Consider the following 24840-nt stretch of genomic DNA (forward strand, 5'->3'; position numbering starts at 1 on the left):
CCTCCCACCTCAGCAGTTCCTTTTATAAAACCACAACCACAAGTCTTTCTGAAACTCTAACAGGAAGCTCTGATGATGTACAGTATAGACGCAAACCACATCCAAACGTCTGCTCTCAAACATTCTCTCTACAACGTGCACTCTGTCTACCAGCTTAATGTTAACATTTAGAAAGCCATGAGGTACAAATAAAGAAAATGTGGTTGTCTTTTACTTTACACGTACACTCAGACTACAATGGCCGTCTGGCTGCATGTTTATGGCACGAACATCTTTTGTACCTGGGTTTTAAATACACTGATCCTTACTTGTAATATAAGGTAAAAAGAGATCAAAATGCTTGTCATTTCCATTAACTATATTTTTATTTGGGGATTTACAGTAATTCATGTGCTCATATATACTAATAATGTAAAGAGGAAGGAAACCAGGCTGGTTTTAAACAGCAGAACTGTACCAGCCACAGAAGAAACACACTGCCTTCAAAGACCACATCCTCCTTATTTCTGTAGAGATGTTTTTGGTGATATACTGATAGAGTATTTCTCATGTGTGATCTACCTGCAAATCTAACAGAGACGTGAGGAGCAGCTATGAGTTTAAAAGCAGCAGCGAGTGGATTGGTGGTCTTCCTTCTCTCTGTGCAAGGTACAGTACATCTACATTTATATTGTAAGTCAGTTAATGCACCTCCGAGTGAAAAACTGAGTGTTTGTCTGTGTGGATAGAAATGATGACTGTACATAATTGCATTAGCAAACAAAACATGCTTTGAATAATTGCAAATTTGAATTCATCGCTCTGTTGAACTTCCTCTGTCGTCCTGCAGTCCTCAACACTTAACTTTAGCGAGTCTTTTTCCGCCTTAGAATACATTTAGAAGTATTTGATAATGTAATAAATCAGAAACATAACATGAGCTTGTGTCATGTCTTTAGTGTTTTAAGAGATAACTTATGGTAGGAGTTGCAACGTGGATAAAAAGCGTCACTAATGAATACTTTAAAATGAACAATGAGTCAAAGGAATGAGGGGTTGCTTGTAGAAATGAAAAGACAATAATAATCACCTCACTAAAGTTTAAGCTTCTTTTAGATCATTGTTTTGCTTTTATGGCAAAAAAACAACTTTACTGTTTTTCAGCTGCGCCCTGCAACTGAACGGCCACAGTTTTGTTCCTGCAGGTCAAGTGTTTGTGAAGGTGTGTGTATGTGAATGCATGAATGTCTGTTTGCATGCATGTACATGATCGTAGCTTTTGCATTTTCTTCATGTTTTGCCTCCATTGGACGGTGAAAAGTGTAAAGACTTACTGGAAACAGGAAGAGAGATCTGGGTATGACATGCAAAAAAGGAACCGGGGAGATCACAGTAAAAACTCTACACTTCAGGCATCACCAACATAAGGATAGACAAAGTTACTGCAGCATGAAGACGGGGACATAATAATATTTATTTGACAAAACAAGACTGAAGATTGGATTTATGTTAAGAGTCATTTAGAAACATGACTTTACATAAATACTCATGTGGTTTAGTGGATATTGTAGCTTTGATAAATATCTAATTTCTGCAGAGAAGCCAGATGCTTTCTTTAACCTGACAATGAGGAGACCTAGGTGCAACGTGCAACATTTGTGTCGACTTTTGCAAGCAATTAGGAGTCCAACACTTAGAAATAACCTCTCTGTCAGTCATTTGTTATCTTAGTATCACACGCCTCAATGTTCTGCTTTTCTTTGAAGTTTCCATTCACGCCCTGCAGCAGCCTGATCACTGAGAGAAAAGCAAGCCAGGAAAGAAGACTCTTTGTTCTGATCCACACCCTCTAATATTTTATTCTTATCTTTTTCTAAGGTTCGAAATCTAAGTATTTATCTGAGTATTTATCAGGTAAATACTGCATTAAAGGTTAAATACACTGCAGCATGATGTCCTACGTCAACATTATATATGTTTTTGATGCCTCTGTTCACTGGAAACAACATTACAACTTTGTTATAGTATAAACCCAGTTAGAAACAAACATCAGAACATTCCCGTCTATGTAAATTAATATAATATGAAATAGTAAAAAGATGTGTTTGATAAAGCTAAGAAAGTCTAATGAGTCTAATGAATGTTTCTGATGTGCTCTGTGTTACAGTGGTTCAGGGTCAGGATGGCTGGGGAGTGACTTACTCTTCTACTGAGATCTGTGCAGTGAAAGGATCAACAGTGGAGATAAGATGCAGCTACACATACCCAAAAAGCAGTGTTACCACAGTTGAGAAAACATTCTGGTTCACTAAACAGAAAGATGGTAAACGTGTAGATCTGACCACAGACTCAGAGTATGCAGGTCGTGTAGAGGATCTCTGTGAAAACAACATCTGCACTCTGAGAATCAGAAACCTGACAGAGAGCGACTCTGTGAAGTACAAGTTCAGGATCATAACAAACCAAGCAGGAAGAAAATATGTTGGTTCACCTGGAGTCACTTTGTCTGTCACAGGTAACATTTGTATTAATGCAAATCATTTCCAAATGTTCAACATTAAGAAAACAATAATATAAATGTGATGTGTTTTCATATACATGAATGTTGAGAGTTTATTTTTAAATAACCTTCCTGTTCCTTCTTCACAAATACAGATCTCTCGGTGCAGGTGGAAAGCAAAGATCCTAGCAGTGCAAACCTGAAGTGTCAGAGCAGTTGTTATTTACCTGATAATGATTACGTCTGGTACAAGAACCGTGAAAAGATTCAAACAGCAACATCTTCTTCCCTTCAAGTCGACTTGAGTTTTCTAGACAGCTATTCCTGTGCTTTGAAAGGATATGAGGACTCTCTCTCCCCTTCAGTGTGTGAGTTCACTTCACTACCTTATTCTAACATAACACCATCTAGTGGAAGCCATAGCTAACTGTATGGGTTTGTGACTTCTCATCAACTCTGGTCAAAATATGGTTTAAAAATCAGTTTGAATGTTTCAGGTGTGACTGGTCGAGACAGCAACACGGTGACTTCCATTCAAGGAAGTATCTGCGCCCCCAAAGGATCATCAGTGGACATTTCCTGCACGTACAGCAGTAATGAATGTATTACATCAAAGTTCTGGTTCAGTCCTGAGCGTAGTCATCAGGGACAGAATCCCTCTCAACCTGAGGACCTTAGTAAAGACTCCCAGTATGCAGGTCGTGTTCAGATCCTTGAAACAGAGAGAGGACGCTCCACTCTGAGGATCTCTGACCTGAGAGACTCAGATTCAGCTCAGTATCGCTTCACATTCAAAACATCAAGCTTTGAATGGAGGAGTGATTTACCTGGAACAACTCTGACTGTCACAGGTACTGATCAACACACACTGATGAAAATACACCTACACTTTATACCTTCAAATACAGTCCTCGCTCTCACGTCATCAGCCTCGCAGCTATTCAACAATGAATATGTTTACGAAACAAAAGTTTACATTGCTGCATATTAAATTAAATATACACAGCCATACACCAGCCAGCGTTAGAGATGTTTGGAACTCACATTTGTATACAATACACGTTTTACAAGATTAATCTAACCTCACAAGTTTTCTGTAATTCTTAAGTATTGCAATATTAAGTGGAATTGCAATTTCAGTTTTTTCTAATAAGGTGCATCCCTAGTTTTTAAGTTAGCACAATTGTGGCACAACATGGAAGTCAGAGCAGTGCGCCGTTTCTTAATGTTTATTTCACAATAATTATGATATATAATTATGATTATCACTTTCCCCATGATCCTGCTTGGTAAGGTGTATTCAGTCACTTGTAGTTTCATTTCACTTTCCTTTAGCTCGATTACAAGGAAATGGTAATTTAAAATGGCACTTCGAGAAGTAAAGGGAAAGTTTTGAATATATATTGAGTGTATATTGCAATATTTTAAGATGTAAACAGTTTAATGTGACTATTAAAAAGATTGTTCTCTTCATCTATCAGCCCCCCACCCCTTTCATAACAAATCCCAAATTAACCGCTGCACCAAGTGATATAATATTGTGTCTTTTCAAATGTTTATTTTTCTCATATCCAGCTCTGCAGGTGCAGGTGATCACAGCTTGGGTCCAGCAGTCTGATACCTTAGCAGAGCTGGAGTGTCACAGCAGCTGCAGTCCAGCCGGTGTTTCGTATGTCTGGTTCAAGAACGACGAGAAAATCCCCACAACAACGATATCTTCCTATAAAGGCTTGCTTCACCACGCAGACAGGATCTCTTGTGCTTTTGAAGGACATGAAGACTTCCCCTCGCCTGCAGTGTGTGAGTTTACTCATACACACACACTGACATTACATACAATGACAATTTCAGACAAAACCTCACAGGAGTCTTCTGAATCTCAATGCAGATGCCGCAGTTATATATATCGAAAAAGAAAGCTTAACTACATCCAGTAAATAAGCCATTTTAGGAAAAGAGACACACAGAAGACATAGATTTTGGTGGAGACCTCATTTTGAATAAAGAAGAGTTACAAACAAAACTAAATATCAACAATAACAGTAAATCCTTTAGGCACCAAGACACCTCACAAACAAAGATATCATAAATGAGGTTAGCTTTAAATTGTTCTAAATGTCATTCAAGGTTGCAGGTGCAAGATGAGAACATTTAGATTTTTGCAAGCTCAGTAAAAACAGCCAGCACCTGCAACGTAATTTAATCATGATGAGAGCCCACAAGATAATTTAAGGAGGTGAAAAAATAAAAGCAGCAGCTATGAGTTGAACTGCAGCAGCGAGTGGATTTGTTGTCTTCCTCCTCTCTGTGAGACGTACTGTATCTACATTTATATTGTAAGATAGTTTAAACACTTTAGAAATACAGCACCATTTAGCATGGTAACACTATGTCTGTATGGATGGAAATAATGACTGTACATACAGTACCTACATTAACAAACTACTCATGCTTTAAGTAATTGCCAATTCATCGCTGTGTTGAACTTCCTCTATCGTCCTGCAGTCCTCAACATAACTTTAAATACATGTTGTTCAGTTGCTGTTGTAGCTTTGATAAATATCTAGACATTTCTGCAGAGATGATGCTTTCCTTCTGTCAATGAGGAGAGATATAGCAGGTGCAACATACAGGAAGTAATCCAATGTTTGTGGGTTGGTGTCTACTTTTGAAAGCAATTAGAAGTCCAATGCTTAAAAATAAACTCTCTTTCAGTAATTTGTTATCTTAGTTTTAAACGCGTCAAAGTTCTGCTTTTCTTTAAAGTTTCCATTCAAACCCTGAAGCAGCCTTTCCACAGAGAAATACTCAACATAGCAAAGAAAACTCTATTTTATGTACCACACCCTCTAATATGTTTTTATTTATTTGAAATGTTGTCTAAGAAATAATGTGTTAAAGTTTACAGGTTCAACACAGGGTGCATGTTGTCCTGACTCAGTGCACTAACATCACTTACTCATAACTCTATACCTCAGACCCTAAAACACTAAAACTATAATCACAATATATTTAACCCATTAAGGTAAATTATTAAAATATGAACAATGTAAGAAAAACATTTAATACTGAGTTTTGCTGAGTTTGCCCAAGGCGCATGTGGATAAGTAGTTTCGAGAAATGTGGACTGAAACATCAACACTACAAATGAAAGTCTGGTATTTGATGTTGTTATGACTCTGATTCTAGTTTCTGATGTGCTCTGTGTTACAGTGGTTCAGGGTCAGAATGACTGGGGAGTGACTTTCTCTTCTACTGAGATCTGTGCAGTGAAAGGATCAACAGTGGAGATAAGATGCAACTACACATACTCATCTACATGTAGAGGCGGAGTTAACACAGTTATGAAAACATTCTGGTTCACTAAACAGAAAGATGGTGAACCTGTAGATGTGACCACAGAATCAGAGTATGCAGGTCGTGTAGAGGATATCTGTGAAAACAACATCTGCACTCTGAGAATCAGAAACCTGAGAGAGAGCGACTCAGCTGACTACAGGTTCAGGATCGAAACAAACCAAGCAGATGGAAAATATAATGGTTCACCTGGAGTCACTTTGTCTGTCACAGGTAACACCAATCAGTTCCAAATGTTCAACTTTAAGAAAACAATAATATAAATGTGATGTGTTTTCATATACATGAATGTTGAGAGTTTATTCTTAAATAACCTTCCTGTTCCTTCTTCACAAATACAGATCTCTCGGTGCAGGTGGAACGCAAAGATTATAGCAGGGCAAACCTGAAGTGTCAGAGCAGTTGTGATTTACCTGATAATGATTACGTCTGGTACAAGAACGGAGGAAACACTCTGTCAGGAACATCTTCTCTTCAGGTCGACTTTAATTATCTAGACAGCTATTCCTGTGCCTTGAAAGGATTGAGGACTCTCTCTCCCCTTCAGTGTGTGAGTTCACTTCACTACCTTATTCTAACATAACACCATCTAGTGGAAGCCATAGCTAACTGTATGGGTTTGTGACTTCTCATCAACTCTGGTAAAACAATGGTGTAAAAATGAGTTTGAATGTTTCAGGTGTCACTGGTCGAGACAGCAACATGGTGACTTACACTAAACGAAGTATCTGCGCCCCCAAAGGATCATCAGTGGACATTTCCTGCATGTACAGCAGTAATGACTGTATTAAATCTAAATTATGGTTCAGTCCTGAGCGTAGTCATCAGGGACAGAATCCCTCTCAACCTGAGGACCGTAGTGAAGACTCCCAGTATGCAGGTCGTGCTCAGATCCTTGAAACAGAGAGAGGACGCTCCACTCTGAGGATCTCTGACCTGAGAAACTCAGATTCAGCTCAGTATCTCTTCAAATTCAAAACACCAAGCTTTGAATGGAGGAGTGATTTACCTGGAACAACTCTGACTGTCACAGGTACTGATCAACACAAACTGATGTATACTGTTTACACCAACACATTACAATGAAAACATACTGGAAGTTGAGTTTTTGTAATTACTGTTGGATGAGTTATCATATTTGTTCACCAACTGTAGACTGTTGTGTTAATGGGTATATATATTTATCATCAGATTCATTTTAGACCGAGTGATATAATATTGTTTATTTTCCTCATATCCAGCTCTGCAGGTGCAGGTGATCAGAACAACTTACCAGCAGTATAATACCTATGCAGAGCTGAAGTGTCACAGCAGCTGCAGTCCAGCTGGTGTTTCCTACATCTGGGTCAAGAACGGAGAGAAAATCACGACAACATGGATATCTTCCTATAAAGGCTGGATTAAACTCACAGACACTATCTCTTGTGCTCTGGAAGGTCATGAAGCCTTCTCTTCTCCTATAGTGTGTGAGTTCACTCATACACAAACACTGACATTTCAATACATTGACCATTTCAGCTAGAAACCTTACAATAGTCTTCTGATTCTTAATGCAGACGCAGCAGTATTATTTATAGAAACAAAAAGCTTTCTAGGTCAACAACATACAGATGAAATAGATTTTGGTAGAGACATCATTTACAACATATCAGAGGTAAAAATACAAAATATCAACAATAACAGAAAATCCGGTAGGCAGCAAGAAACATCACAAAATATCTATCATAAATAAGGTTAGCTTTATATTGTTCTTCATGTTATTCCAAGTTACAGGAGCAAGATGAAAAAACTGGATTCTCACTAAAAACCTCAGTCGGCAGCTGCAACAGAATTTAATCATGATGTGGGCCCACTTTAAAATAAACATTAAGGAGGTGAAAAAACAGTATTACAAATTAAAAAAAACAGTTTATCATACAGAGAGATGTACAGCTCAATATGACGTGTATTATCCTAATCTCCAAGAATACTTAGTGCACAGTGATTAACATCACAGTCTTCATGCAGGGTTAGAGTTAGTCTGCTAGCAAGATGAAGATGTTCAGGTTTAAAATGATTAAACCAACCCGGTATCACGGCAAGACGTGAACATGTGACGATCTACAATGCTGGGAGACGTGAATATGTCACGGTTTCGTCCCTTCAAATGTGACAGTTACACGGTATTGTTAACATGGCCCAACCAGTGGAGAAATACCCGGAAGTGCCAAGCAAATGGTCTACCGCGCCTATTGGTCGGTTTTTATTGTCAAAATTAGATGTTTTTCATTTATTTTTTAATCGTCATACTCGATTTCGCCGATTTTCTTGTTGCCCTCGCTGGTCGACACCTCTTTTAGCAGAAACAAAGGCTACATTAATGTATTAAATCGATGTTAATCCATGTGTGTGGAGGTGTGGATGTGGAATTAACGGACGTGACGTTGTGCGATTGCGTTGCCAGGCAATAAATTAAAAACATCTTATTTTGACAATAAAAACCGACCAATAGGCGCGGTAGACCCTTTGCTTGGCACTTCCGGGTATTTCTCCACTGGTTGGGCCATGTTAACAATACCGTGTAACTGTCACGTTTGAAGGGACGAAACCGTGACATATTCACGTCTCCCAACATGGTAGATCGTCACATGTTCACGTCTTGCCATGATACCGGGTTGGATTGAACACATGATTTTGGCTGTAATTGCTCATCAGCAGCAGACGTGTTACACATCCAGGATCTACATTACAATGTAAACATACTTGGGATATGGACACACTATTTATCCTTTGAATGTACATGTTGCTTGATTGCAATTTACACCCATAATTTATTTATGTATCTCCAGATGCTCCAAAGCCTCCCTCTGTATCAGTGAGTCCCTCTGCTGAGATAAAGGAGGGCCATTCAGTGACTCTGACCTGTAGCAGTGATGCTAACCCAGCAGCTAACTACATCTGGTACAAGAGGAATGGAAGTCCAAACATTAAACCTGTTATTGAAGGACCACAGTTTGTCTTCAGCTCCATCCAGTCCTCTGACTCGGGACAGTATTACTGTTCAGCTGAGAATGATCTGGGGAGGAGGACATCTGAAAACATCTTTCTTAATGTACAATGTGAGTAAAACGCAGCCAAGAAACAAACACCACCTCTATTTGATTTATAATAAATCTGTTGAGTTAAACAATATTGAGGTTTTCTTCTTCCTGTGCTAATTCCAGATTCCTCAATGCTCTGTAATGACTCAAAATGCAGCTACATTCATCGTTCTATAATGTAGATACCCTTTGAGCTAATGCAGTGAGAAACACATTCTTAATATTTACTGTTCACACATCTCCTCCAGATGCTCCGAGGATTCCTTCTTTGTCAAAACCCTCTGGTGAGATAAAGGAGGGCCGTCCAGTGACTCTGACCTGTAGCAGTGATGCTAACCCAGCAGCTAAATACACCTGGTACCAGAGGAATGGACATGCAAACGTTCCTCTTCTCAGTGAAGGAACACAATTTGTCTTCAGATCCATCCAGTCCTCTGACTCTGGACAGTATTACTGTAGAGCTGAGAACAAGCTGGGAAGGAGCACATCTAATTACATCTCTATTAATGTGAAATGTAAGTATTGGTTATCGATGTAATTTACAGTCTGCTGCAATTCTGTGAGCAACTCTAGGAGATTTTAGAAGCTTTATGCAGTTTTAGGTCCCAGATTAAAACCATGACCCATCCATCTGGATAGTATTTATGTTCAGCTACAAATGAGCTGGGGAGTAGCACATCTGAAAACATCCTTATTGACGTGAAATGTGAGTAAGACAGTTTATTTAAAGATAACAAGCTTATATCTGTCTAGTTGTTTCAAGAGAAGATGTTACTTATCATCACTACTTTCTTCAGCTCAGCTTGCTTTACATTACATGGGATCCAGGGAACAAGTGGGTAACGAAAAGTGAACTGGCAGTAACTTCTAATCACATTTTATAGAGTTGCTAATGATGACATAATTGAGAAACGACTGTTAAATATTGTTATATTTAACTAATATTTACTGTTATTAACTGTACAAGGCTATCTCTAAATCCTTAAATTCCATTTCTCAATTAATTGTTTCCACTTGATTAAGTGATACACTAAACGGCATTCAACCAATGACAAATCATTACTTTATTATGACTAATAACAATTCAGAAATACCCATGAATAATCATTTACAGTAGATATGAATTCATTTACATAATATCTAACGGTTGTTTAAATAATCTGCTTTCACCGTTATATTTTTTTATGACCCACCAATTGTTTATATATTTGTGTTATTGGTGGTAACATACTCAGTAACAACCAACAAGTCAGTACTGTGCACCATTTGACTGGAGGAGAGGGAAATACAAACAAATATGTGGTTCATCATAAAGTCAGGATTTGTTATTGGTTAGTGCAGTACAGGGAAGCAATTGAGAACTATGCATTTCTCAGGAGATACTCAACAACTGTCCGTTAAGATACGAATATCTTAGTGCAATGTATCGTGGTTTAAGGGTGACATTTTAATTATGCAGATTTGGGACCCAGATTTAAATCATCAAACATGCAGTTTGTAGGACCACCTTCAATCCAAAATGCAGCTTTACTCAGGAGTTTAAACTTGTAATAACAATTTTGCTAATCTAGTAAGCAACACATTGTCAACAATAATCTCTGTTATCACATCTCTTCCAGATGCTCTGAGGGTTCCTTCTGTGTTCATGAGTCCCTCAGATGACATAAAGGAGGGCAGTTTAGTGACTCTGACCTGTAGCAGTGATGCTAACCCAGCAGCTAAATACACCTGGTACAAGAAGATAAATGCAGACATGTATGTTCTCAAAAAAAGACAAAAAGCATGTCTTCAGCTCCATCAATTCCTCTGACTCTGGTCAGTATTGCTGTACAGCTGGGAACAAGCTGGGGACGAAGGCATCTAAAGACATCTCTATTGATGTGCATTGTGAGTAATTGTAGTTAGGTTCTTATATCTACTTGCTTTACATTCACAGTCTGGTGTAATCACTGAGAAGCTTCAAGAGATTATAGAAGCTTTGTTGGGTTTAAAGTCCCACAATAAAAAAATTACCCATCCATTTGTCACTCCACCTTCAAAGTCTAAAATGCATCTACACAGAGCTATTCACATTGTGTGATATAAATACCCTGTACAACATGTACTATGAGAAACAACATCACCCAGGGTCATCTTTGTTAACACATTTCTCCTCAAGAACTGGAGCAGAACTTTCCCATAACTGGGCAAAAGTGTAAATCCAAGAAAGATCAATGCACAGTACTGCCCACATGGAAGAAAGGCTGAATATATTGTTAGCAGAAGAAAGTCAGAATGAGCAGCTGCAGTGTGGCAAGCCTCAGTAACATCAGTAATCATAGGAGTGCTTCTCATCCTCTCTTGACCTTAGGTTTCAGTAAAAGTCCGGTCTGAATTTAAGGATAGCTCTGTCGGATGCCTTATTATGGTGTCAGAAGTTTAGCTTTCAATATCTTTTATTTTCAAAGAAAACAGCGTGTTCACAGACACGATAGACACGCTCATAAAACGATTGCTCTCCCGGTCACAATCAATGCACCTGTGCCTGGAGATCACTTATATGCTGTTGCCCCATTACGCCATCTAGTGTTCAAATAGCAAAACATATAAACCATTCTAATGGGCGCAACACATTATGTTAATCAGTCATGTCTGATAAATATCCAAGCATACAGTATACTAATACTACAAATGCAAATACTGTGACTCTGGCATAAAATGGGCTATGGACTAGTGTTTCCATTTTAAACTCTAGATGTGCTATAGATGAATATTCAACCTGACCGTGGCCACTCAACAACTCATTATTTCAATGTACATTTGGAAATGTGTCTTTCTTATATCTTTCCAGTCGTGTGTATAAAACCGCAGGAGGTCAGTCTCCTAACTGACCAAGCTTGAAACCATGTTGACACATTTAATGCCACTGGTGCGGTGTTAAAACATGCAAAGTACATGCAGCGCCTTTCTAAGAAAAGCCATAACAAATTGCAGTTGTTATTGAAACATTTGCTGAGATAGAGATTGGCAAATCATTTCAGCTGACCTGTAAAGGTGGCGCTAATCCAGCAGCTAACTACACCTGGTACAAGGACAACCAAACACTGCCTTTGGGGTCAAAAGACAGTTATCAACTCGCCTCTATCACCTTAGAGGACAAAGGGAACTACCACTGCGAGTCTAAGAATTAGTACGGCCAGATCAACTCTACATCATTACACATAAATGTCCTATGTAAGTACAAATCATCAACTAATAACTCTACAAAATGTTTAAGTATAGAGACAGTGGATGTTAATTATGTTGATCTTATGGTGGTGGAACATTTCAAAAATGGTCCATAAGGACATTCTTATCTTGAAATAATCTTTGTTATCACATCTCCTCCAGATGGTCCAAAGCTCCCCTCTGTGTCAGTGAGTCCCTCTGCTGAGATAAAGGAGGGCAGTTCAGTGACTCTGACCTGTAGCAGTGATGAAAAGACAGGAGCTAACTACACCTGGTACAAGGAGAGCGGAAACGTTACATCTCTGAATAAAGGACCACAGCTTTTCTTCAGCTCCATCCAGTCCTCTGACTCTGGAGAGTATTTCTGTTCAGCTGAGAACGAGCAGGGGAGGAGAGCATCTGAAAAAGTCTTTATTCATGTAAAATGTGAGTGAAATAGTTTATTCAAAGCTTAAAGGGGACCTATCATGCAAAATGCACTTGTGTACGTCTTTTATACATGAATATGTGTCCCCGGTGTTCCAGGGAACTCACCAAGTGTCAGAAAACACAACCCTCTCTATTTTCCTCCATACCCAAATCTCTAAAAAAGGGGCTGCAACGGATCTGATACAGACTGATCCAGATTTGAACACTTCTATGACGTCACAGAAGTGGCGCTACGGCTATTGGGCCAACTCTCCACTTATCAGGGGAATGTGGGGTTGGGCCACGGCCGGCCATTGCCGCTCGAAAGCGCTGGAGACGCTGTAGTACATATGCCAGGCCTGTAAGTGGCGCTATAGTCTGCCACAAAAGCAGCGAAGAAGACTTCCCGCCCATAGTTACCATGGTTACCCTTCTGTTTATTCTCCGCTGTGGCTTTTTTTCTCCCTCCCCGAGGCAAGCGTTGTAAGCACTGTAATTCTCTCCGGTTAGTCCACCAGCAGATGACAAACGCCCACCTCTCCGCCTCTTCCAAGGAACGAGGGGACTGTGCGGCAGAGTTTCAGTTTCAGTTTCTTTCGCCGGTCAAGATGTCCGTTAAAGTTGAAATCTTCCGGACAAAATTTGAAAAAGTGCCGGTCAAAGGTCTTCTTTGTTATTTATTGAGCTTTAAAACAAATGAATAACGACTCATAAATAATATATATATATATATATATATATATATATATATAATAAAACACGGAGGACGGAGATCTCTTTTTCTCCCCCTCTTCTGACAGCCCAGCAGCTGATCAGAGCACGGCTCCCCTCTCCTGCAGGGGGGCGTGGTCAGCAGAATCAGACCCGTAGACAGCAAACAGCACATAGAGCGAAATGAGGCATGGCTAAAATGCATGATCTGTTTGGTATTTTGAAAACAGAAACGTATAAATATACCTTATATAGGTATGGCCCTACAATATATCATTTAAATATAGCATGATAGGTCCACTTTAAATGTGCCCAGTACCTGGATGGGCAACGTTTACTGATCTTAATTTCTACAACAGTCCCTCCTTCAAATTCACCTCCTGCTGCTGCAGCTTTAGGAGATTTTAGCAGTTTTAATGCAGCTTTAGGACCCAGATTTAAACCTTAAAACATCCATTTGTCAGGACATCTTCAAAGTCTAAAATACAGCTTCACAAAGCCATAACCAATTTGTTACTTAAATTAGTAGAGATTAAATAGGACAAGATAAACTCCATACATATCAACACAAATGTGCAAATCACTTCAACATACAGTGAGTTTAACTAGAGATTGAATCGAGGGAAACTGTTAGAAATATTTTCTTTATATTTCATTACGTTTAGCTCACACTTTGTCCAAAGCAACTTACAATAACTGCAATCAACCCTGAGGATATAGCAAAATACAAGGATCTGACAAAGACTAACAGGAGACCAGGACTTAAATACTAACAGAATGTTGAATCTTCTTCAAAAACACAAGGGTAGCAGGTTAAATAATCAGGATGGGGCGGACAAACACACAGGCGGGAAAACACAAAGCCAGGAAGTAAAAAGAGATTTAACACAAAGTGGTGAAAACCTTTTAAAATAAAACACGAAACAAAAAAAGTTGACCGAAAAGGGAAGTTTAAAGAATGTAATGTCCTAGGTTCAGTGGACACAGATTTGGTTTTCAGTCTATGACACACGATGTGTAGACTTTCTGCTGTTCTGATAGCAATGGGGAACTCCTTCTACCAGTGTGGAGCCAGGATAGCAAACAGGCGTGTGTTTGTTGAGGGGTTCCTGGATCCCACTCACAGTTAAAGTATCTGACAACTGTTTACCTCCTTTTCTAGATACATCCCCAATGATCGTGAACATCACCAGGTTCTCTGTGGTGGTTCTGGTGCTGATTCCTCTGCTCCTTGTCTGTCTCTGGATGAGGTGAGACTATTCAACTTCCGCATTGACATTTATCATTTGGGGTACTTAGAGTAACACTTTTACTTATTTATCTGACTATGTTTGAACACAATTCAGGAAGAAGAAGACTGTGAGCTCCACCTCTGAAGCGAATGAACCCATAGAGACTGTGGAGGTGAGACAGTGACAGATCGAACTCCAGCAAAGTGATATTACAGAATTGTTCATAATTGTGTTCAAAAGGAGAATGTAAATATTCCTTGCTTCTTGATATACAATTACCAATATGTACTAATCCTCCTGTCATTCGTATCAAAAGAGAAATATATAAAACAGTCATTCTTTTATTCAAAGGTGTAATTGTATCCAAATGACTTGAACGTTCATCTTTTCTTGTCTCTACTCTTCAGTTGGAGTCTGGTCCTGATTATATCAACGTCTCAGACCTGAACATGGTCTCTGCAGAACAGACAGAAGAACCAGAGGAGCAGGAGGACCTGGTCTGAAGGTCAGCCAGCTATCAGTCAGCAGCATGTGGTGTTGAGTCATCTTTTAGTTAATTCCTATCTATTTGTGTAGACACATACAGTATGTTCAAACCTTAGACGTTATAGGTCTTTCAAAACGCCTTAATGCTTAAAGGTAGGGTAGGTAAGTTTGAGAAACCGGCTCGAGATCGCTAGAATTTGAAAATACACAACCGGAGAAAATCTGCCACTTCCTTACAGAGCCCCTCCTCCAACACACACGAACGTGCACATGACCAATGAGGGCACGAGATAAGTTTGTGCACAGATGGAAGGCTGACAGGCAGGTAGGCCATCCAGTTATTTTAGCCGTGCCGGCTAAAATGATTGGTCGTGCTTTTTACAGTACTACAGCTTCCACAGATGATATTTATTTATGGATCTTTTGTCAAAGCACTTAAGATATTCATTGCTATCGGGATGTTAAGAGCATTCCATGGAATATAACAAAAAGTGTATCTCGAGCCGGTTTCTCAAACTTACCTACCCTACCTTTAATACCAACGTTTTCTGACAGAGGAAAACATGTACTTTTTGTCCATTGCTGACGTTAAATTGACCGGACTTTCATCGGCGGATTGATATGACGGCACATAGTCCCTTGATCAGAGCGCCCAAAGCAAAAAAGAGCAGACCTCAGAATGTTTAAAATTGTCCAATCAGCATAGAGTATTCAACAAAGCCAGTTTATTCATATAGCACCTTTCAACAAAAGGCTATTCAGAGTGCTTTACAAAAATTAAAAACATTAAGAGCATTCCGAAATAGTGCATCAGCAACACATTATATAATGCCATTTAAAACGGTCATTAAAAAGCAAAGAGAATAAAATAAACATGCTTATATAGAACAAGGTATACAAAACATAAATACAAGTTACAGTGCAGTGTGAGTCTTCACCCTGGATTTAAAAATAGCAGTTTAGTCACATTACCAAGTTTGACCCAATACGCCTCCTGTAATTTCAGCAAGGACTTTAACACAAATTGAATGGCAGTAAAAAGGCCAATAAGAAGCAACATGTGTCGAAAAACAAACTCAAAACAACTACTCAGGTCCATTACTGAGAAATAACTCACTAACGTTTGCTCATGCTTTTCTTCTGCTGCTTTAAACCAGAGGGAGACTGACCTGGATGGAAACAGAAGGAAGTGAAACTTTGAAGAGGAAACATTTACCTTCAAATATGAGAGTTTCATTGTTAGTGGCAGGTAGGAGTCAGCAGTCACAGACAGCAGGAGATGTACAGGCATGAGTAGATTGCAACTTGTTATACTGTAAATATAAACACAATTAACCACAGTAATGTGCATGTGCTAACATCCATCATCCTGAATGCCTATCATATTTATAGCATTCCTTCATTGTGTATACATGTTATAGTCAAAAGGTTATAATAGTAGTAAAGTTGGGAAAATATAAAATAATGAAGACAAAAAAAGGAGAAGAAATTAGATTATGTTTTTATAAAGAAGGTGTATACGTATATTTAAATATACGTATACACATATACGCATACATCTGTACAAACCTACACACACACAAACACGGCCAATATTTAATCAATATTTTCAAATACTATCTTTCTTGATTCGTCTTTTTTTACATGTTATTGTGTCTTGTTCTAAAATGATGTTCACATTTGACCTCTGGTTGTTAAATGAAGGTTGAGTTGTAATCAGTTCCTCATTTCTCTTAGCTCTACTTCTAAGTATTCTTTATAAATAACTGTAACATGTTTTCTTCCTCTTTCAACAGAGTCTTAACCTCAGCATCTTGTCCTTCAGCGTAGCACAAGCCTTATTTTATGTGTTTTTGGAAATATTATTATTATTTGTCCTTATGAAATATGTTTAGTCATAGATCTTGTAAAGAGGTATGCTCTTGGTAGCTTTCTCTTTTTTAAATTGATAAAGTATTTTTTAAGTTGTGAATTGTCTTTTCATTCTGAATGAGTATTTGTAAATACTTTTGCAGTCCTTTTGACCAAACCTTTGTCACATTGTCCATATTATACATTTATGTTTTCATATTGAGTTGTATAGAGTATGTCTAATCCATCTGCTTTGCCCTTTCGAGTGTGCAGTGTCTTTTCTATCAAAGAGCACTTAGCTGTTGTGTTATCATTAGTCCATTGTATTGCCTATGTGTTTCAAATACAAAAACACATTTGTGAAATAAAGAAGTTAAAGGAAAAACCTTTTTAAAGTGTATTTATTTATAAACCATCAAACCTTTTCACTGGTAACCCCCAAAGTGTCAGACTCTACCAACCAGCATTAGTCTCAGTTATCTCCAGGTCCCAATGAGGCGTGTAGTAAAATGTGAATATTATTGACCTCTGCCGGTGACCAGCAGGTGTTACAACAACAAACAGACTAGTTAGTCTAATAAACTCTGGTTTAGTCCTTCAAGTCCCTATTAGAATAACCACATAATTAAACATTTGTTCTACTGATGTCTTACCTTTGAAACAAAGCAGTGTTGGGAGAAGTACTCAGATCCTCTACTTAAGAAAAACTAGAAATACTATGAACTTGATCACAAGTTAAAGTTAGGAATTGAAAATGTGACTTGAGTAGAAGTACAGAAGAATCAGTCAATTGTAATTCAAATATCAAACTAAAAGTACTCATATTGCAGAATTGTCCTTTAACAGGATTGAATTAGCAAAGTATTTTAGAATATTATAATTGGGTTTTTATCCCCATTATTTCACAGTACGGTATCATGTCATATTAAGTGTTTATATGTAAATAGTAGCTAAAACTGATAAATAAATGTAGTGGAGTAAAAATGTAGCTTTAAAGGTCTACTGTTATACAATTTTTAGGCATATATATTATAGGTCTCAGATATAATAACGTGTCTATGAAGTGTTTTGCTCAACATACCAAAACAGATCACCCATTCTAGTCTCATATCCCTCTATTTCAGCCCTGTTACTAAAGTGCTGATTCTGTGTCTGTAGTTTAAAAAAAAATAAAAATAAAGAGAGGAGAGCTCATGCAGGAGAGTTCTACTCAGATTCTCAGCTAAATGCTGCCGTGATTTAACGCCATATTATGTTCCAAACCACATCAAAGATTATTTCTGAAACAGTATGGAGCTCAAATGCTTTTTCTCTCTCAGGTTTACCACAAGGTGAGTTCCTTTAACATCCTGCTTCTTTACACATGCTCTCTCCAGTACAGGTTAGCTCTGAGTGTTAGCGATGCTAAAGTCCATATTATATTCCCAAAACAGGTCGCGCATTGTTTCTGATAGCGACGTTTCTGATAGGGCCGTGGTAACATTTGAGTAATGTCGTCATGACCGCAGAAAATCTGGATCAGCTCCGTTGTACCCCCGTTTTTAGAGATGTGGGTAAGGAGGAAAAGAGAGGGGGTTGTATTTTCAGACACTTTGTGAGTCTCCTGACACACCAGCGCCGCGGCACATATTTATATATAAAAGACATCAAAACGTGCATTTTGCATGATAGGTGACCTTTAAGCTCTACTGTTAAGTAACCCCACAGAGCACATTTTTATCAGGTGGTTTGTTTAATTCTACTGGATCATCTATCAACAAGGATGTGTCATGTTGACAGATAGTACGTTTCTCACTTTGCAACTTCTTTCTTTCTCCTTATTCAGTCGTTTTATCTCAGTATCTATACAACGATGCAACTATTTTTATGGCGTTGTTCTCAAGGGACACGTCTTGTCTGTAGTAATGATGGTAGCAGGTGAGTTGTTAGAGTACACCTCCCACCTCAGCTGTGACCTCCCACCTCAGCCGTTCCTTTTATAAAACCACAACCACAAGTCTTTCTGAAACTCTAACAGGAAGCTCTGATGATGTACAGTATAGACGCAAACCACATCCAAACGTCTGCTCTCAAACATTCTCTCTACAACGTGCACTCTGTCTACCGCCTTAATGTTAACATTTAGAAAGCCATGATGTACTAATAAAGAAAATGTGGTTGTCTTTTACTTTACACGTACACTCAGACTACAATGGCCGTCTGGCTGCATGTTTATGGCTGGAATATCTTTTGTACCTGGGTTTTAAATACACTGATCCTGACTTGTAATATAAGGTAAAAAGAGATCAAAATGCTTGTCATTTCCATTAACTTAATTTTTATTTGGGGATTTACAGTAATTCATGTGCTCATATATATTAATAATGTAAAGAGGAAGGAAACCAGGCTGGTTTTAAACAGCAGAACTGTACCAGCTGCAAAAGGAACACACTGTCTTCAAAGACCACATCCTCCTTATTTCTGTAGAGATGTTTTTGGTGATATACTGATAGAGTATTTCTCATGTGTGATCTACCTGCAAATCTAACAGAGACGTGAGGAGCAGCTATGAGTTTAAAAGCAGCAGCGAGTGGATTGGTGGTCTTCCTTCTCTCTGTGCAAGGTACAGTACATCTACATTTATATTGTAAGTCAGTTAATGCACCTCAGAGTGAAAAACAGAGTGTTTGTCTGTGTGGATAGAAATGATGACTGTACATAATTGCATTAGCAAACAAAACATGCTTTGAATAATTGCAAATTAGAATTCATCGCTCTGTTGAACTTCCTCTGTCGTCCTGCAGTCCTCAACACTTAACTTTAGCGAGTCTTTTTCCGTTTTAGAGTATTGTTTTGCTTTTATGGCAAAAAAACAACTTTACTGACAAAAACAAGACTGAACATTGGATTTATGTTAAGAGTCATTTAGAAACATGACTTTAAATACATACTCATGTGGTTTAGTGGATATTGTAGCTTTGATAAATATCTAATTTCTGCAGAGAAGTCAGATGCTTTCTTTAACCTGACATTGAGGAGACCTAGGTGCAACATGCAATATGTGTGTCGACTTTTGCAAGCAATTAGGAGTCCAACACTTAGAAATAACCTCTCTGTCAGTCATTTGTTATCTTAGTATCACACGCCTCAATGTTCTGCTTTTCTTTGAAGTTTCCATTCACGCCCTGCAGCAGCCTGATCACTGAGAGAAAAGCAAGCCAGGAAAGAAGACTCTTTGTTCTGATCCACAGCCTCTAATATGTTATTCTCATCTTTTTCTAAGGTTCAAAATCTAAGTATTTATCTTAATATTTATCAAGTAAATACTGCGTTAAAGGTTAAATACACTGCAGCATGATGTCCTACGTCAACACTAAATCTTTTTTCAATGCCTCTGTTCACTGGAAACAGCACTAAATCTTTTTAAAAGTATAAAACCAGTTAGAAACAAACATCAGAACATTCCCGTCTATGTAAATTAATATAATATAAAATAGTAAAAAGATGTGTTTGATGAAGCTAAGAAAGTCTGCCTACTGACGAGTCTGATGAATGTTTCTGATGTGCTCTGTGTTACAGTGGTTCAGGGTCAGGATGGCTGGGGAGTGACTTTCTCTTCTACTGAGATCTGTGCAGTGATAGGATCAACAGTGGAGATAAGATGCAGCTACACATACCCATCTACATGGGATGATGGTGAAAACACAGTTGAGAAAACATTCTGGTTTACTAAACTGAAAGGTGGTGAACCTGTAGATCTGACCACAGTCTCAGAGTATGCAGGTCGTGTAGAGGATCTCTGTGAAAACAACAGATGCACTCTGAGAATCAGAAACCTGAGAGAGAGCGACTCAGCTGAGTACAGGTTCAGGATCAAAACAAACCAAGACTTTTATGCTAGTGAACCAGTCACTCTGTCTGTCACAGGTAACACTTTGTTTGTAACTATGTAAGTTCGCTCAACATTTGGTCAACAATGCAGTGAATGTCAGTGCATCTACTACACGTACAATGACAGTTCAGTTTAACATGTTTGTTCCTTACAAATCCAGGTTTCCAGGTGAAGGTGAGCAAAATATATCGCTTCACAGGCTATATATATGCAACCCTGGAGTGTCTAAGCAGTTGTCTTCCAACTTCTCATCCTTCCTACATCTGGTACAAGAATGGACTGAAATCGCCAAAACAAGGAGATTCTTTTGATGACTATTTATATCCTGAAGAAAGCTTTGCCTGTGCTGTTAAAGGATATGAGAATTCCCCCTCTCCTTCAGTGTGTGAGTTCACTTACAGTCTTCCACCAACATGATGCCATACCTTATTACATAAAAGGGAGACACTGTCCACATCAATACATTCAGCCTTGAGTTAAGGCAATTACATTTTCATAATAATTAACCAAAGATATTTCATTTTTCAGGTGTTAATGGTCAATACTGCAATACAGTGGCTTACAGTGAAAGAAGCATCTGTGCCTTCAAAGGATCCTCAGTGGACATTTCCTGCACGTACAGCAGTTATGAAAACGATGTTAAATCTAAATTCTGGTTCAGACCTGAGCGTAGTGATCAGGACCTTAGTGAAGACTCCCAGTATTCAGGTCGTGTTCAGATCCTTGAAACAGAGAGAGGACGCTCCACTCTGAGGATCTCTGACCTGAGAGACTCAGATTCAGCTCAGTATCGCTTCAAATTCAAAACAACAGGCTTTGAATGGGGGAGTGATTTACCTGGTACAACTCTGACTGTCACAGGTACTGATCAACACACACTGATAATGTTGTTAATGTAGCAGAATTACATTTGTTGTTAAAATATATGTATTTGTCAGGGAAATATATTATTAAGAGTGCTTTTGTGCAAGTTTTAGACCATGTTTAGATAAGACAGTGTCTTTAGGAAAGTGTTAATATGATTTATTCAATGATCTAAAAAAAAGAATCCCTGTCTCTTCTTCACAGAACGAGATTTAGAGGTGCAAGTGATCAAGTCTTCCTCTGGTCAAAAACTGGTTTGTCTCAGCAGCTGTCTTCTTACTGGTCATCCTACATTCGTTTGGTACAAGAATGAAACGAAGATTCAGGGAGAAACATCTGCTTCTCCCGGAGAATACGTTGATTCTGCAAACAATTATTCCTGCGTCTATGACGGTTACCGCTCTCGCCCAGTGTGTGAGTTTTACTCCACTTTATCACAAACTAAATCTCATCTGGCGAAGTACAAATACCCTAAAATCTGTTCAATATTTAGGGATAATGTCCTTATTATCTCTCACAGCTATGTACAGTAAAAGCAACATTTAAAGGCACTTTGTGGAGATTTGGACCACTATTAGCGCAATAGAGCATTGCTTTTTTTATGAGTGATCTTGTAAACATGCATACAGGCTTAATTAACACACTGCTGTTGCTTTCATGCTGATTCCAGTGATCAACGCTTGGCTGTGGTAATGCTTAAAGAAGCTTAAATATATGACAGCAAAGAGAATGAAGAGGAAAACTGCAATATTGCAAAAGTATAACACATGGATTTAGTTTGTACTATTGGTGTTTGTAAGTGTATGAGTAACACTCACTATTGTTCATATGATCTCCTCCAGATGGTCCAAAGCTTCCCTTTGTGTTGATGAGTCCCTCTGGTGATATTATCGAGGGCAGTTCAGTGACTCTGACCTGTAGCAGTGATGAAAAGACAGGAGCTAACTACACCTGGTACAAGAAGAGTGGAAACGTTACATCTCTGAATAAAGGACCACAGCTTTTCTTCAGCTCCATCCAGTCCTCTGACTCTGGAGAGTATTTCTGTTCAGCTGAGAATGAGCAGGGGAGAAGGACATCTGAAAAAGTCTTTATTAATGTAAAAGGTGAGTGAAACTGTTTATTTAAAGCTTAAATGCGCCCAGTACCTGGATGGGCAACGTTTACTGATCTTAATTTCTGTAACACTCCCTCCTTCAAATTCACCTCCTTCTGCTGAAGCTTTAGGAGATTTTAGCAGTTTTAATGCAGCTTTTGGACCCAGATTTAAACCTTAAACATCCATTTGTCCGGACATCTTCAAAGTCTAAAATACAGCTTCACAAAGCCATAACCAATTTGTTACTTAAATTAGTAGAGATTAAATAGGACAAGATAAACTCCACATCCATACATGTCAACACTGAGTGAGTTTAACTAGAGATTGAATCGAGGGAAACTGTTAGAAATATTTTCTTTATATTTCATTACGTTTAGCTCACACTAAAGCAACTTACTATAAGTGCAATCAACCCTGAGGATATAGCAACATACAAGGATCTGACAAAGACTAACAGGAGACCAGGACTTAAATACTAACAGAATGTTGAATCTTCTTCAAAAACACAAGGGTAGCAGGTTAAATAATCAGGATGGGGCGGACAAACACACAGGCGGGAAAACACAAAGCCAGGAAGTAAAAAGGTGACCGAAATGGGAAGTTTAAAGAATGTAATGTCCTAGGTTCAGTGGACACAGATTTGGTTTTCAGTCTATGATGCACGATGTGTAGACTTTCTGCTGTTCTGATAGCAATGGGGAACTCCTTCTACCAGTGTGGAGCCAGGATAGCAAACAGGCGTGTGTTTGTTGAGGGGTTCCTGGATCCCACTCACAGTTAAAGTATCTGACAACTGTTTACCTCCTTTTCTAGATACATCCCCAATGACCGTGAACATCACCAGGTTCTCTGTGGTGGTTCTGGTGCTGATTCCTCTGCTCCTTGTCTGTCTCTGGATGAGGTGAGACTATTAAACTTCCGCATTGACATTTATCATTTGGGGTACTTAGAGTAACACTTTTACTTATTTATCTGACTATGTTTGAACACAATTCAGGAAGAAGAAGACTGTGAGCTCCACCTCTGAAGCGAATGAACCCATAGAGACTGTGGAGGTGAGACAGTGACAGATCCAACTCCAGCAAAGTGATATTACAGAATTGTTAATAATTGTGTTCACAAGGAGAATGTAAATATGCCTTGCTTCTTGATATACAATTACCAATATGTATTAATCCTCCTGTCATTCATATCAAAAGAGAAATATATAAAACAATCTTTCCTTTATTAAAAGGTGTAATTGTATCCAAAGGACTTGAACGTTCATATGTTCTTGTCTCTACCCTTCAGTTGGAATCTGGTCCTGATTATACTAACCTCTCAGACCTGAACATGGTCTCTGCAGAACAGACAGAAGAACCAGAGGAGCAGGAGGACCTGGTCTGAAGGTCAGCCAGCTATCAGTCAGCAGCATGTGCTGTTGAGTCATCTTTTCATTAATTCCTATCTATTTGTGTAGACATATATGTTCAAACCTTAGACGTTATACGGCTTCAAAACGCCGTAATGCTTAATTCAAACATTTTCTGACGGAGGAAAACATGTACTTTTTGTCCATTGCTGACGTTAAATTGACCGGACTTCCATCGACGAATTGATTTGACGGCACTGAGTCCCTTGATCAGAGCGACCAAAGCAAAAAAAGAGCAGACCTCAGAATGTTTAAAATTGTCCAATCAGCATAGAGTATTCAACAAAGCCAGTTTATTCATATAGCACCTTTCAACACAAGGCTATTCAGAGTGCTTTAAAACATTAAGAGCATTCAGAAATAGTGAATCAGCAACACATTATATGATGCCATTTAAAACAGTCATTAAAAAGCAAACAGAATAAAATAAACATGTTTATATAGAAGAAGACAGGTATACAAAACTTAAATAAAAGTCACAGTGCAGTGTGAGTCTTCATCCTGGATTTAAAAATAGCAGTTTAGTCACATTACCAAGTTTGACCCATTACGCCTCCTGTCATTTCAGCAAGGACTTTAACACAAATTGGATGGCAGTAAAAAGGCCAATAAGAAGCTACATGTGTCGAAAAACAAACTCAAAACAACAACTCAGGTCCCTTACTGAGAAATAACTCACTAATGTTTGCTCATGCTTTTCTTCTGCTGCTTTAAACCAGAGGGAGACTGACCTGGATGGAAACAGAAGGAAGTGAAACATTGAAGAGGAAACATTTACCTGTTT

The 24840-nt window shown here is 38.5% G+C and overlaps 1 protein-coding gene across 1 annotated transcript; it reads left to right on the plus strand.

Annotated features, from left to right (window-relative positions):
* Positions 1-485: 485 nt before the first annotated feature.
* Positions 486-24840, plus strand: LOC117482062 (titin-like). Its single transcript, XM_034130050.1, has 11 exons — positions 486-648; positions 2147-2494; positions 2635-2847; positions 2977-3177; positions 21391-21543; positions 21751-21960; positions 22389-22652; positions 23459-23546; positions 23643-23700; positions 23936-24033; positions 24776-24840. Exons 1-10 carry the CDS (start codon positions 594-596, stop codon positions 24029-24031), a joined length of 1686 nt encoding a protein of 561 aa, XP_033985941.1. The 5' UTR covers positions 486-593; the 3' UTR covers positions 24032-24033; positions 24776-24840.

The sequence above is a fragment of the Trematomus bernacchii genome, unplaced genomic scaffold (assembly GCF_902827165.1).
Source record: "Trematomus bernacchii unplaced genomic scaffold, fTreBer1.1, whole genome shotgun sequence".
In the NCBI taxonomy this organism is placed as follows: Eukaryota; Metazoa; Chordata; class Actinopteri; order Perciformes; family Nototheniidae; genus Trematomus; species Trematomus bernacchii.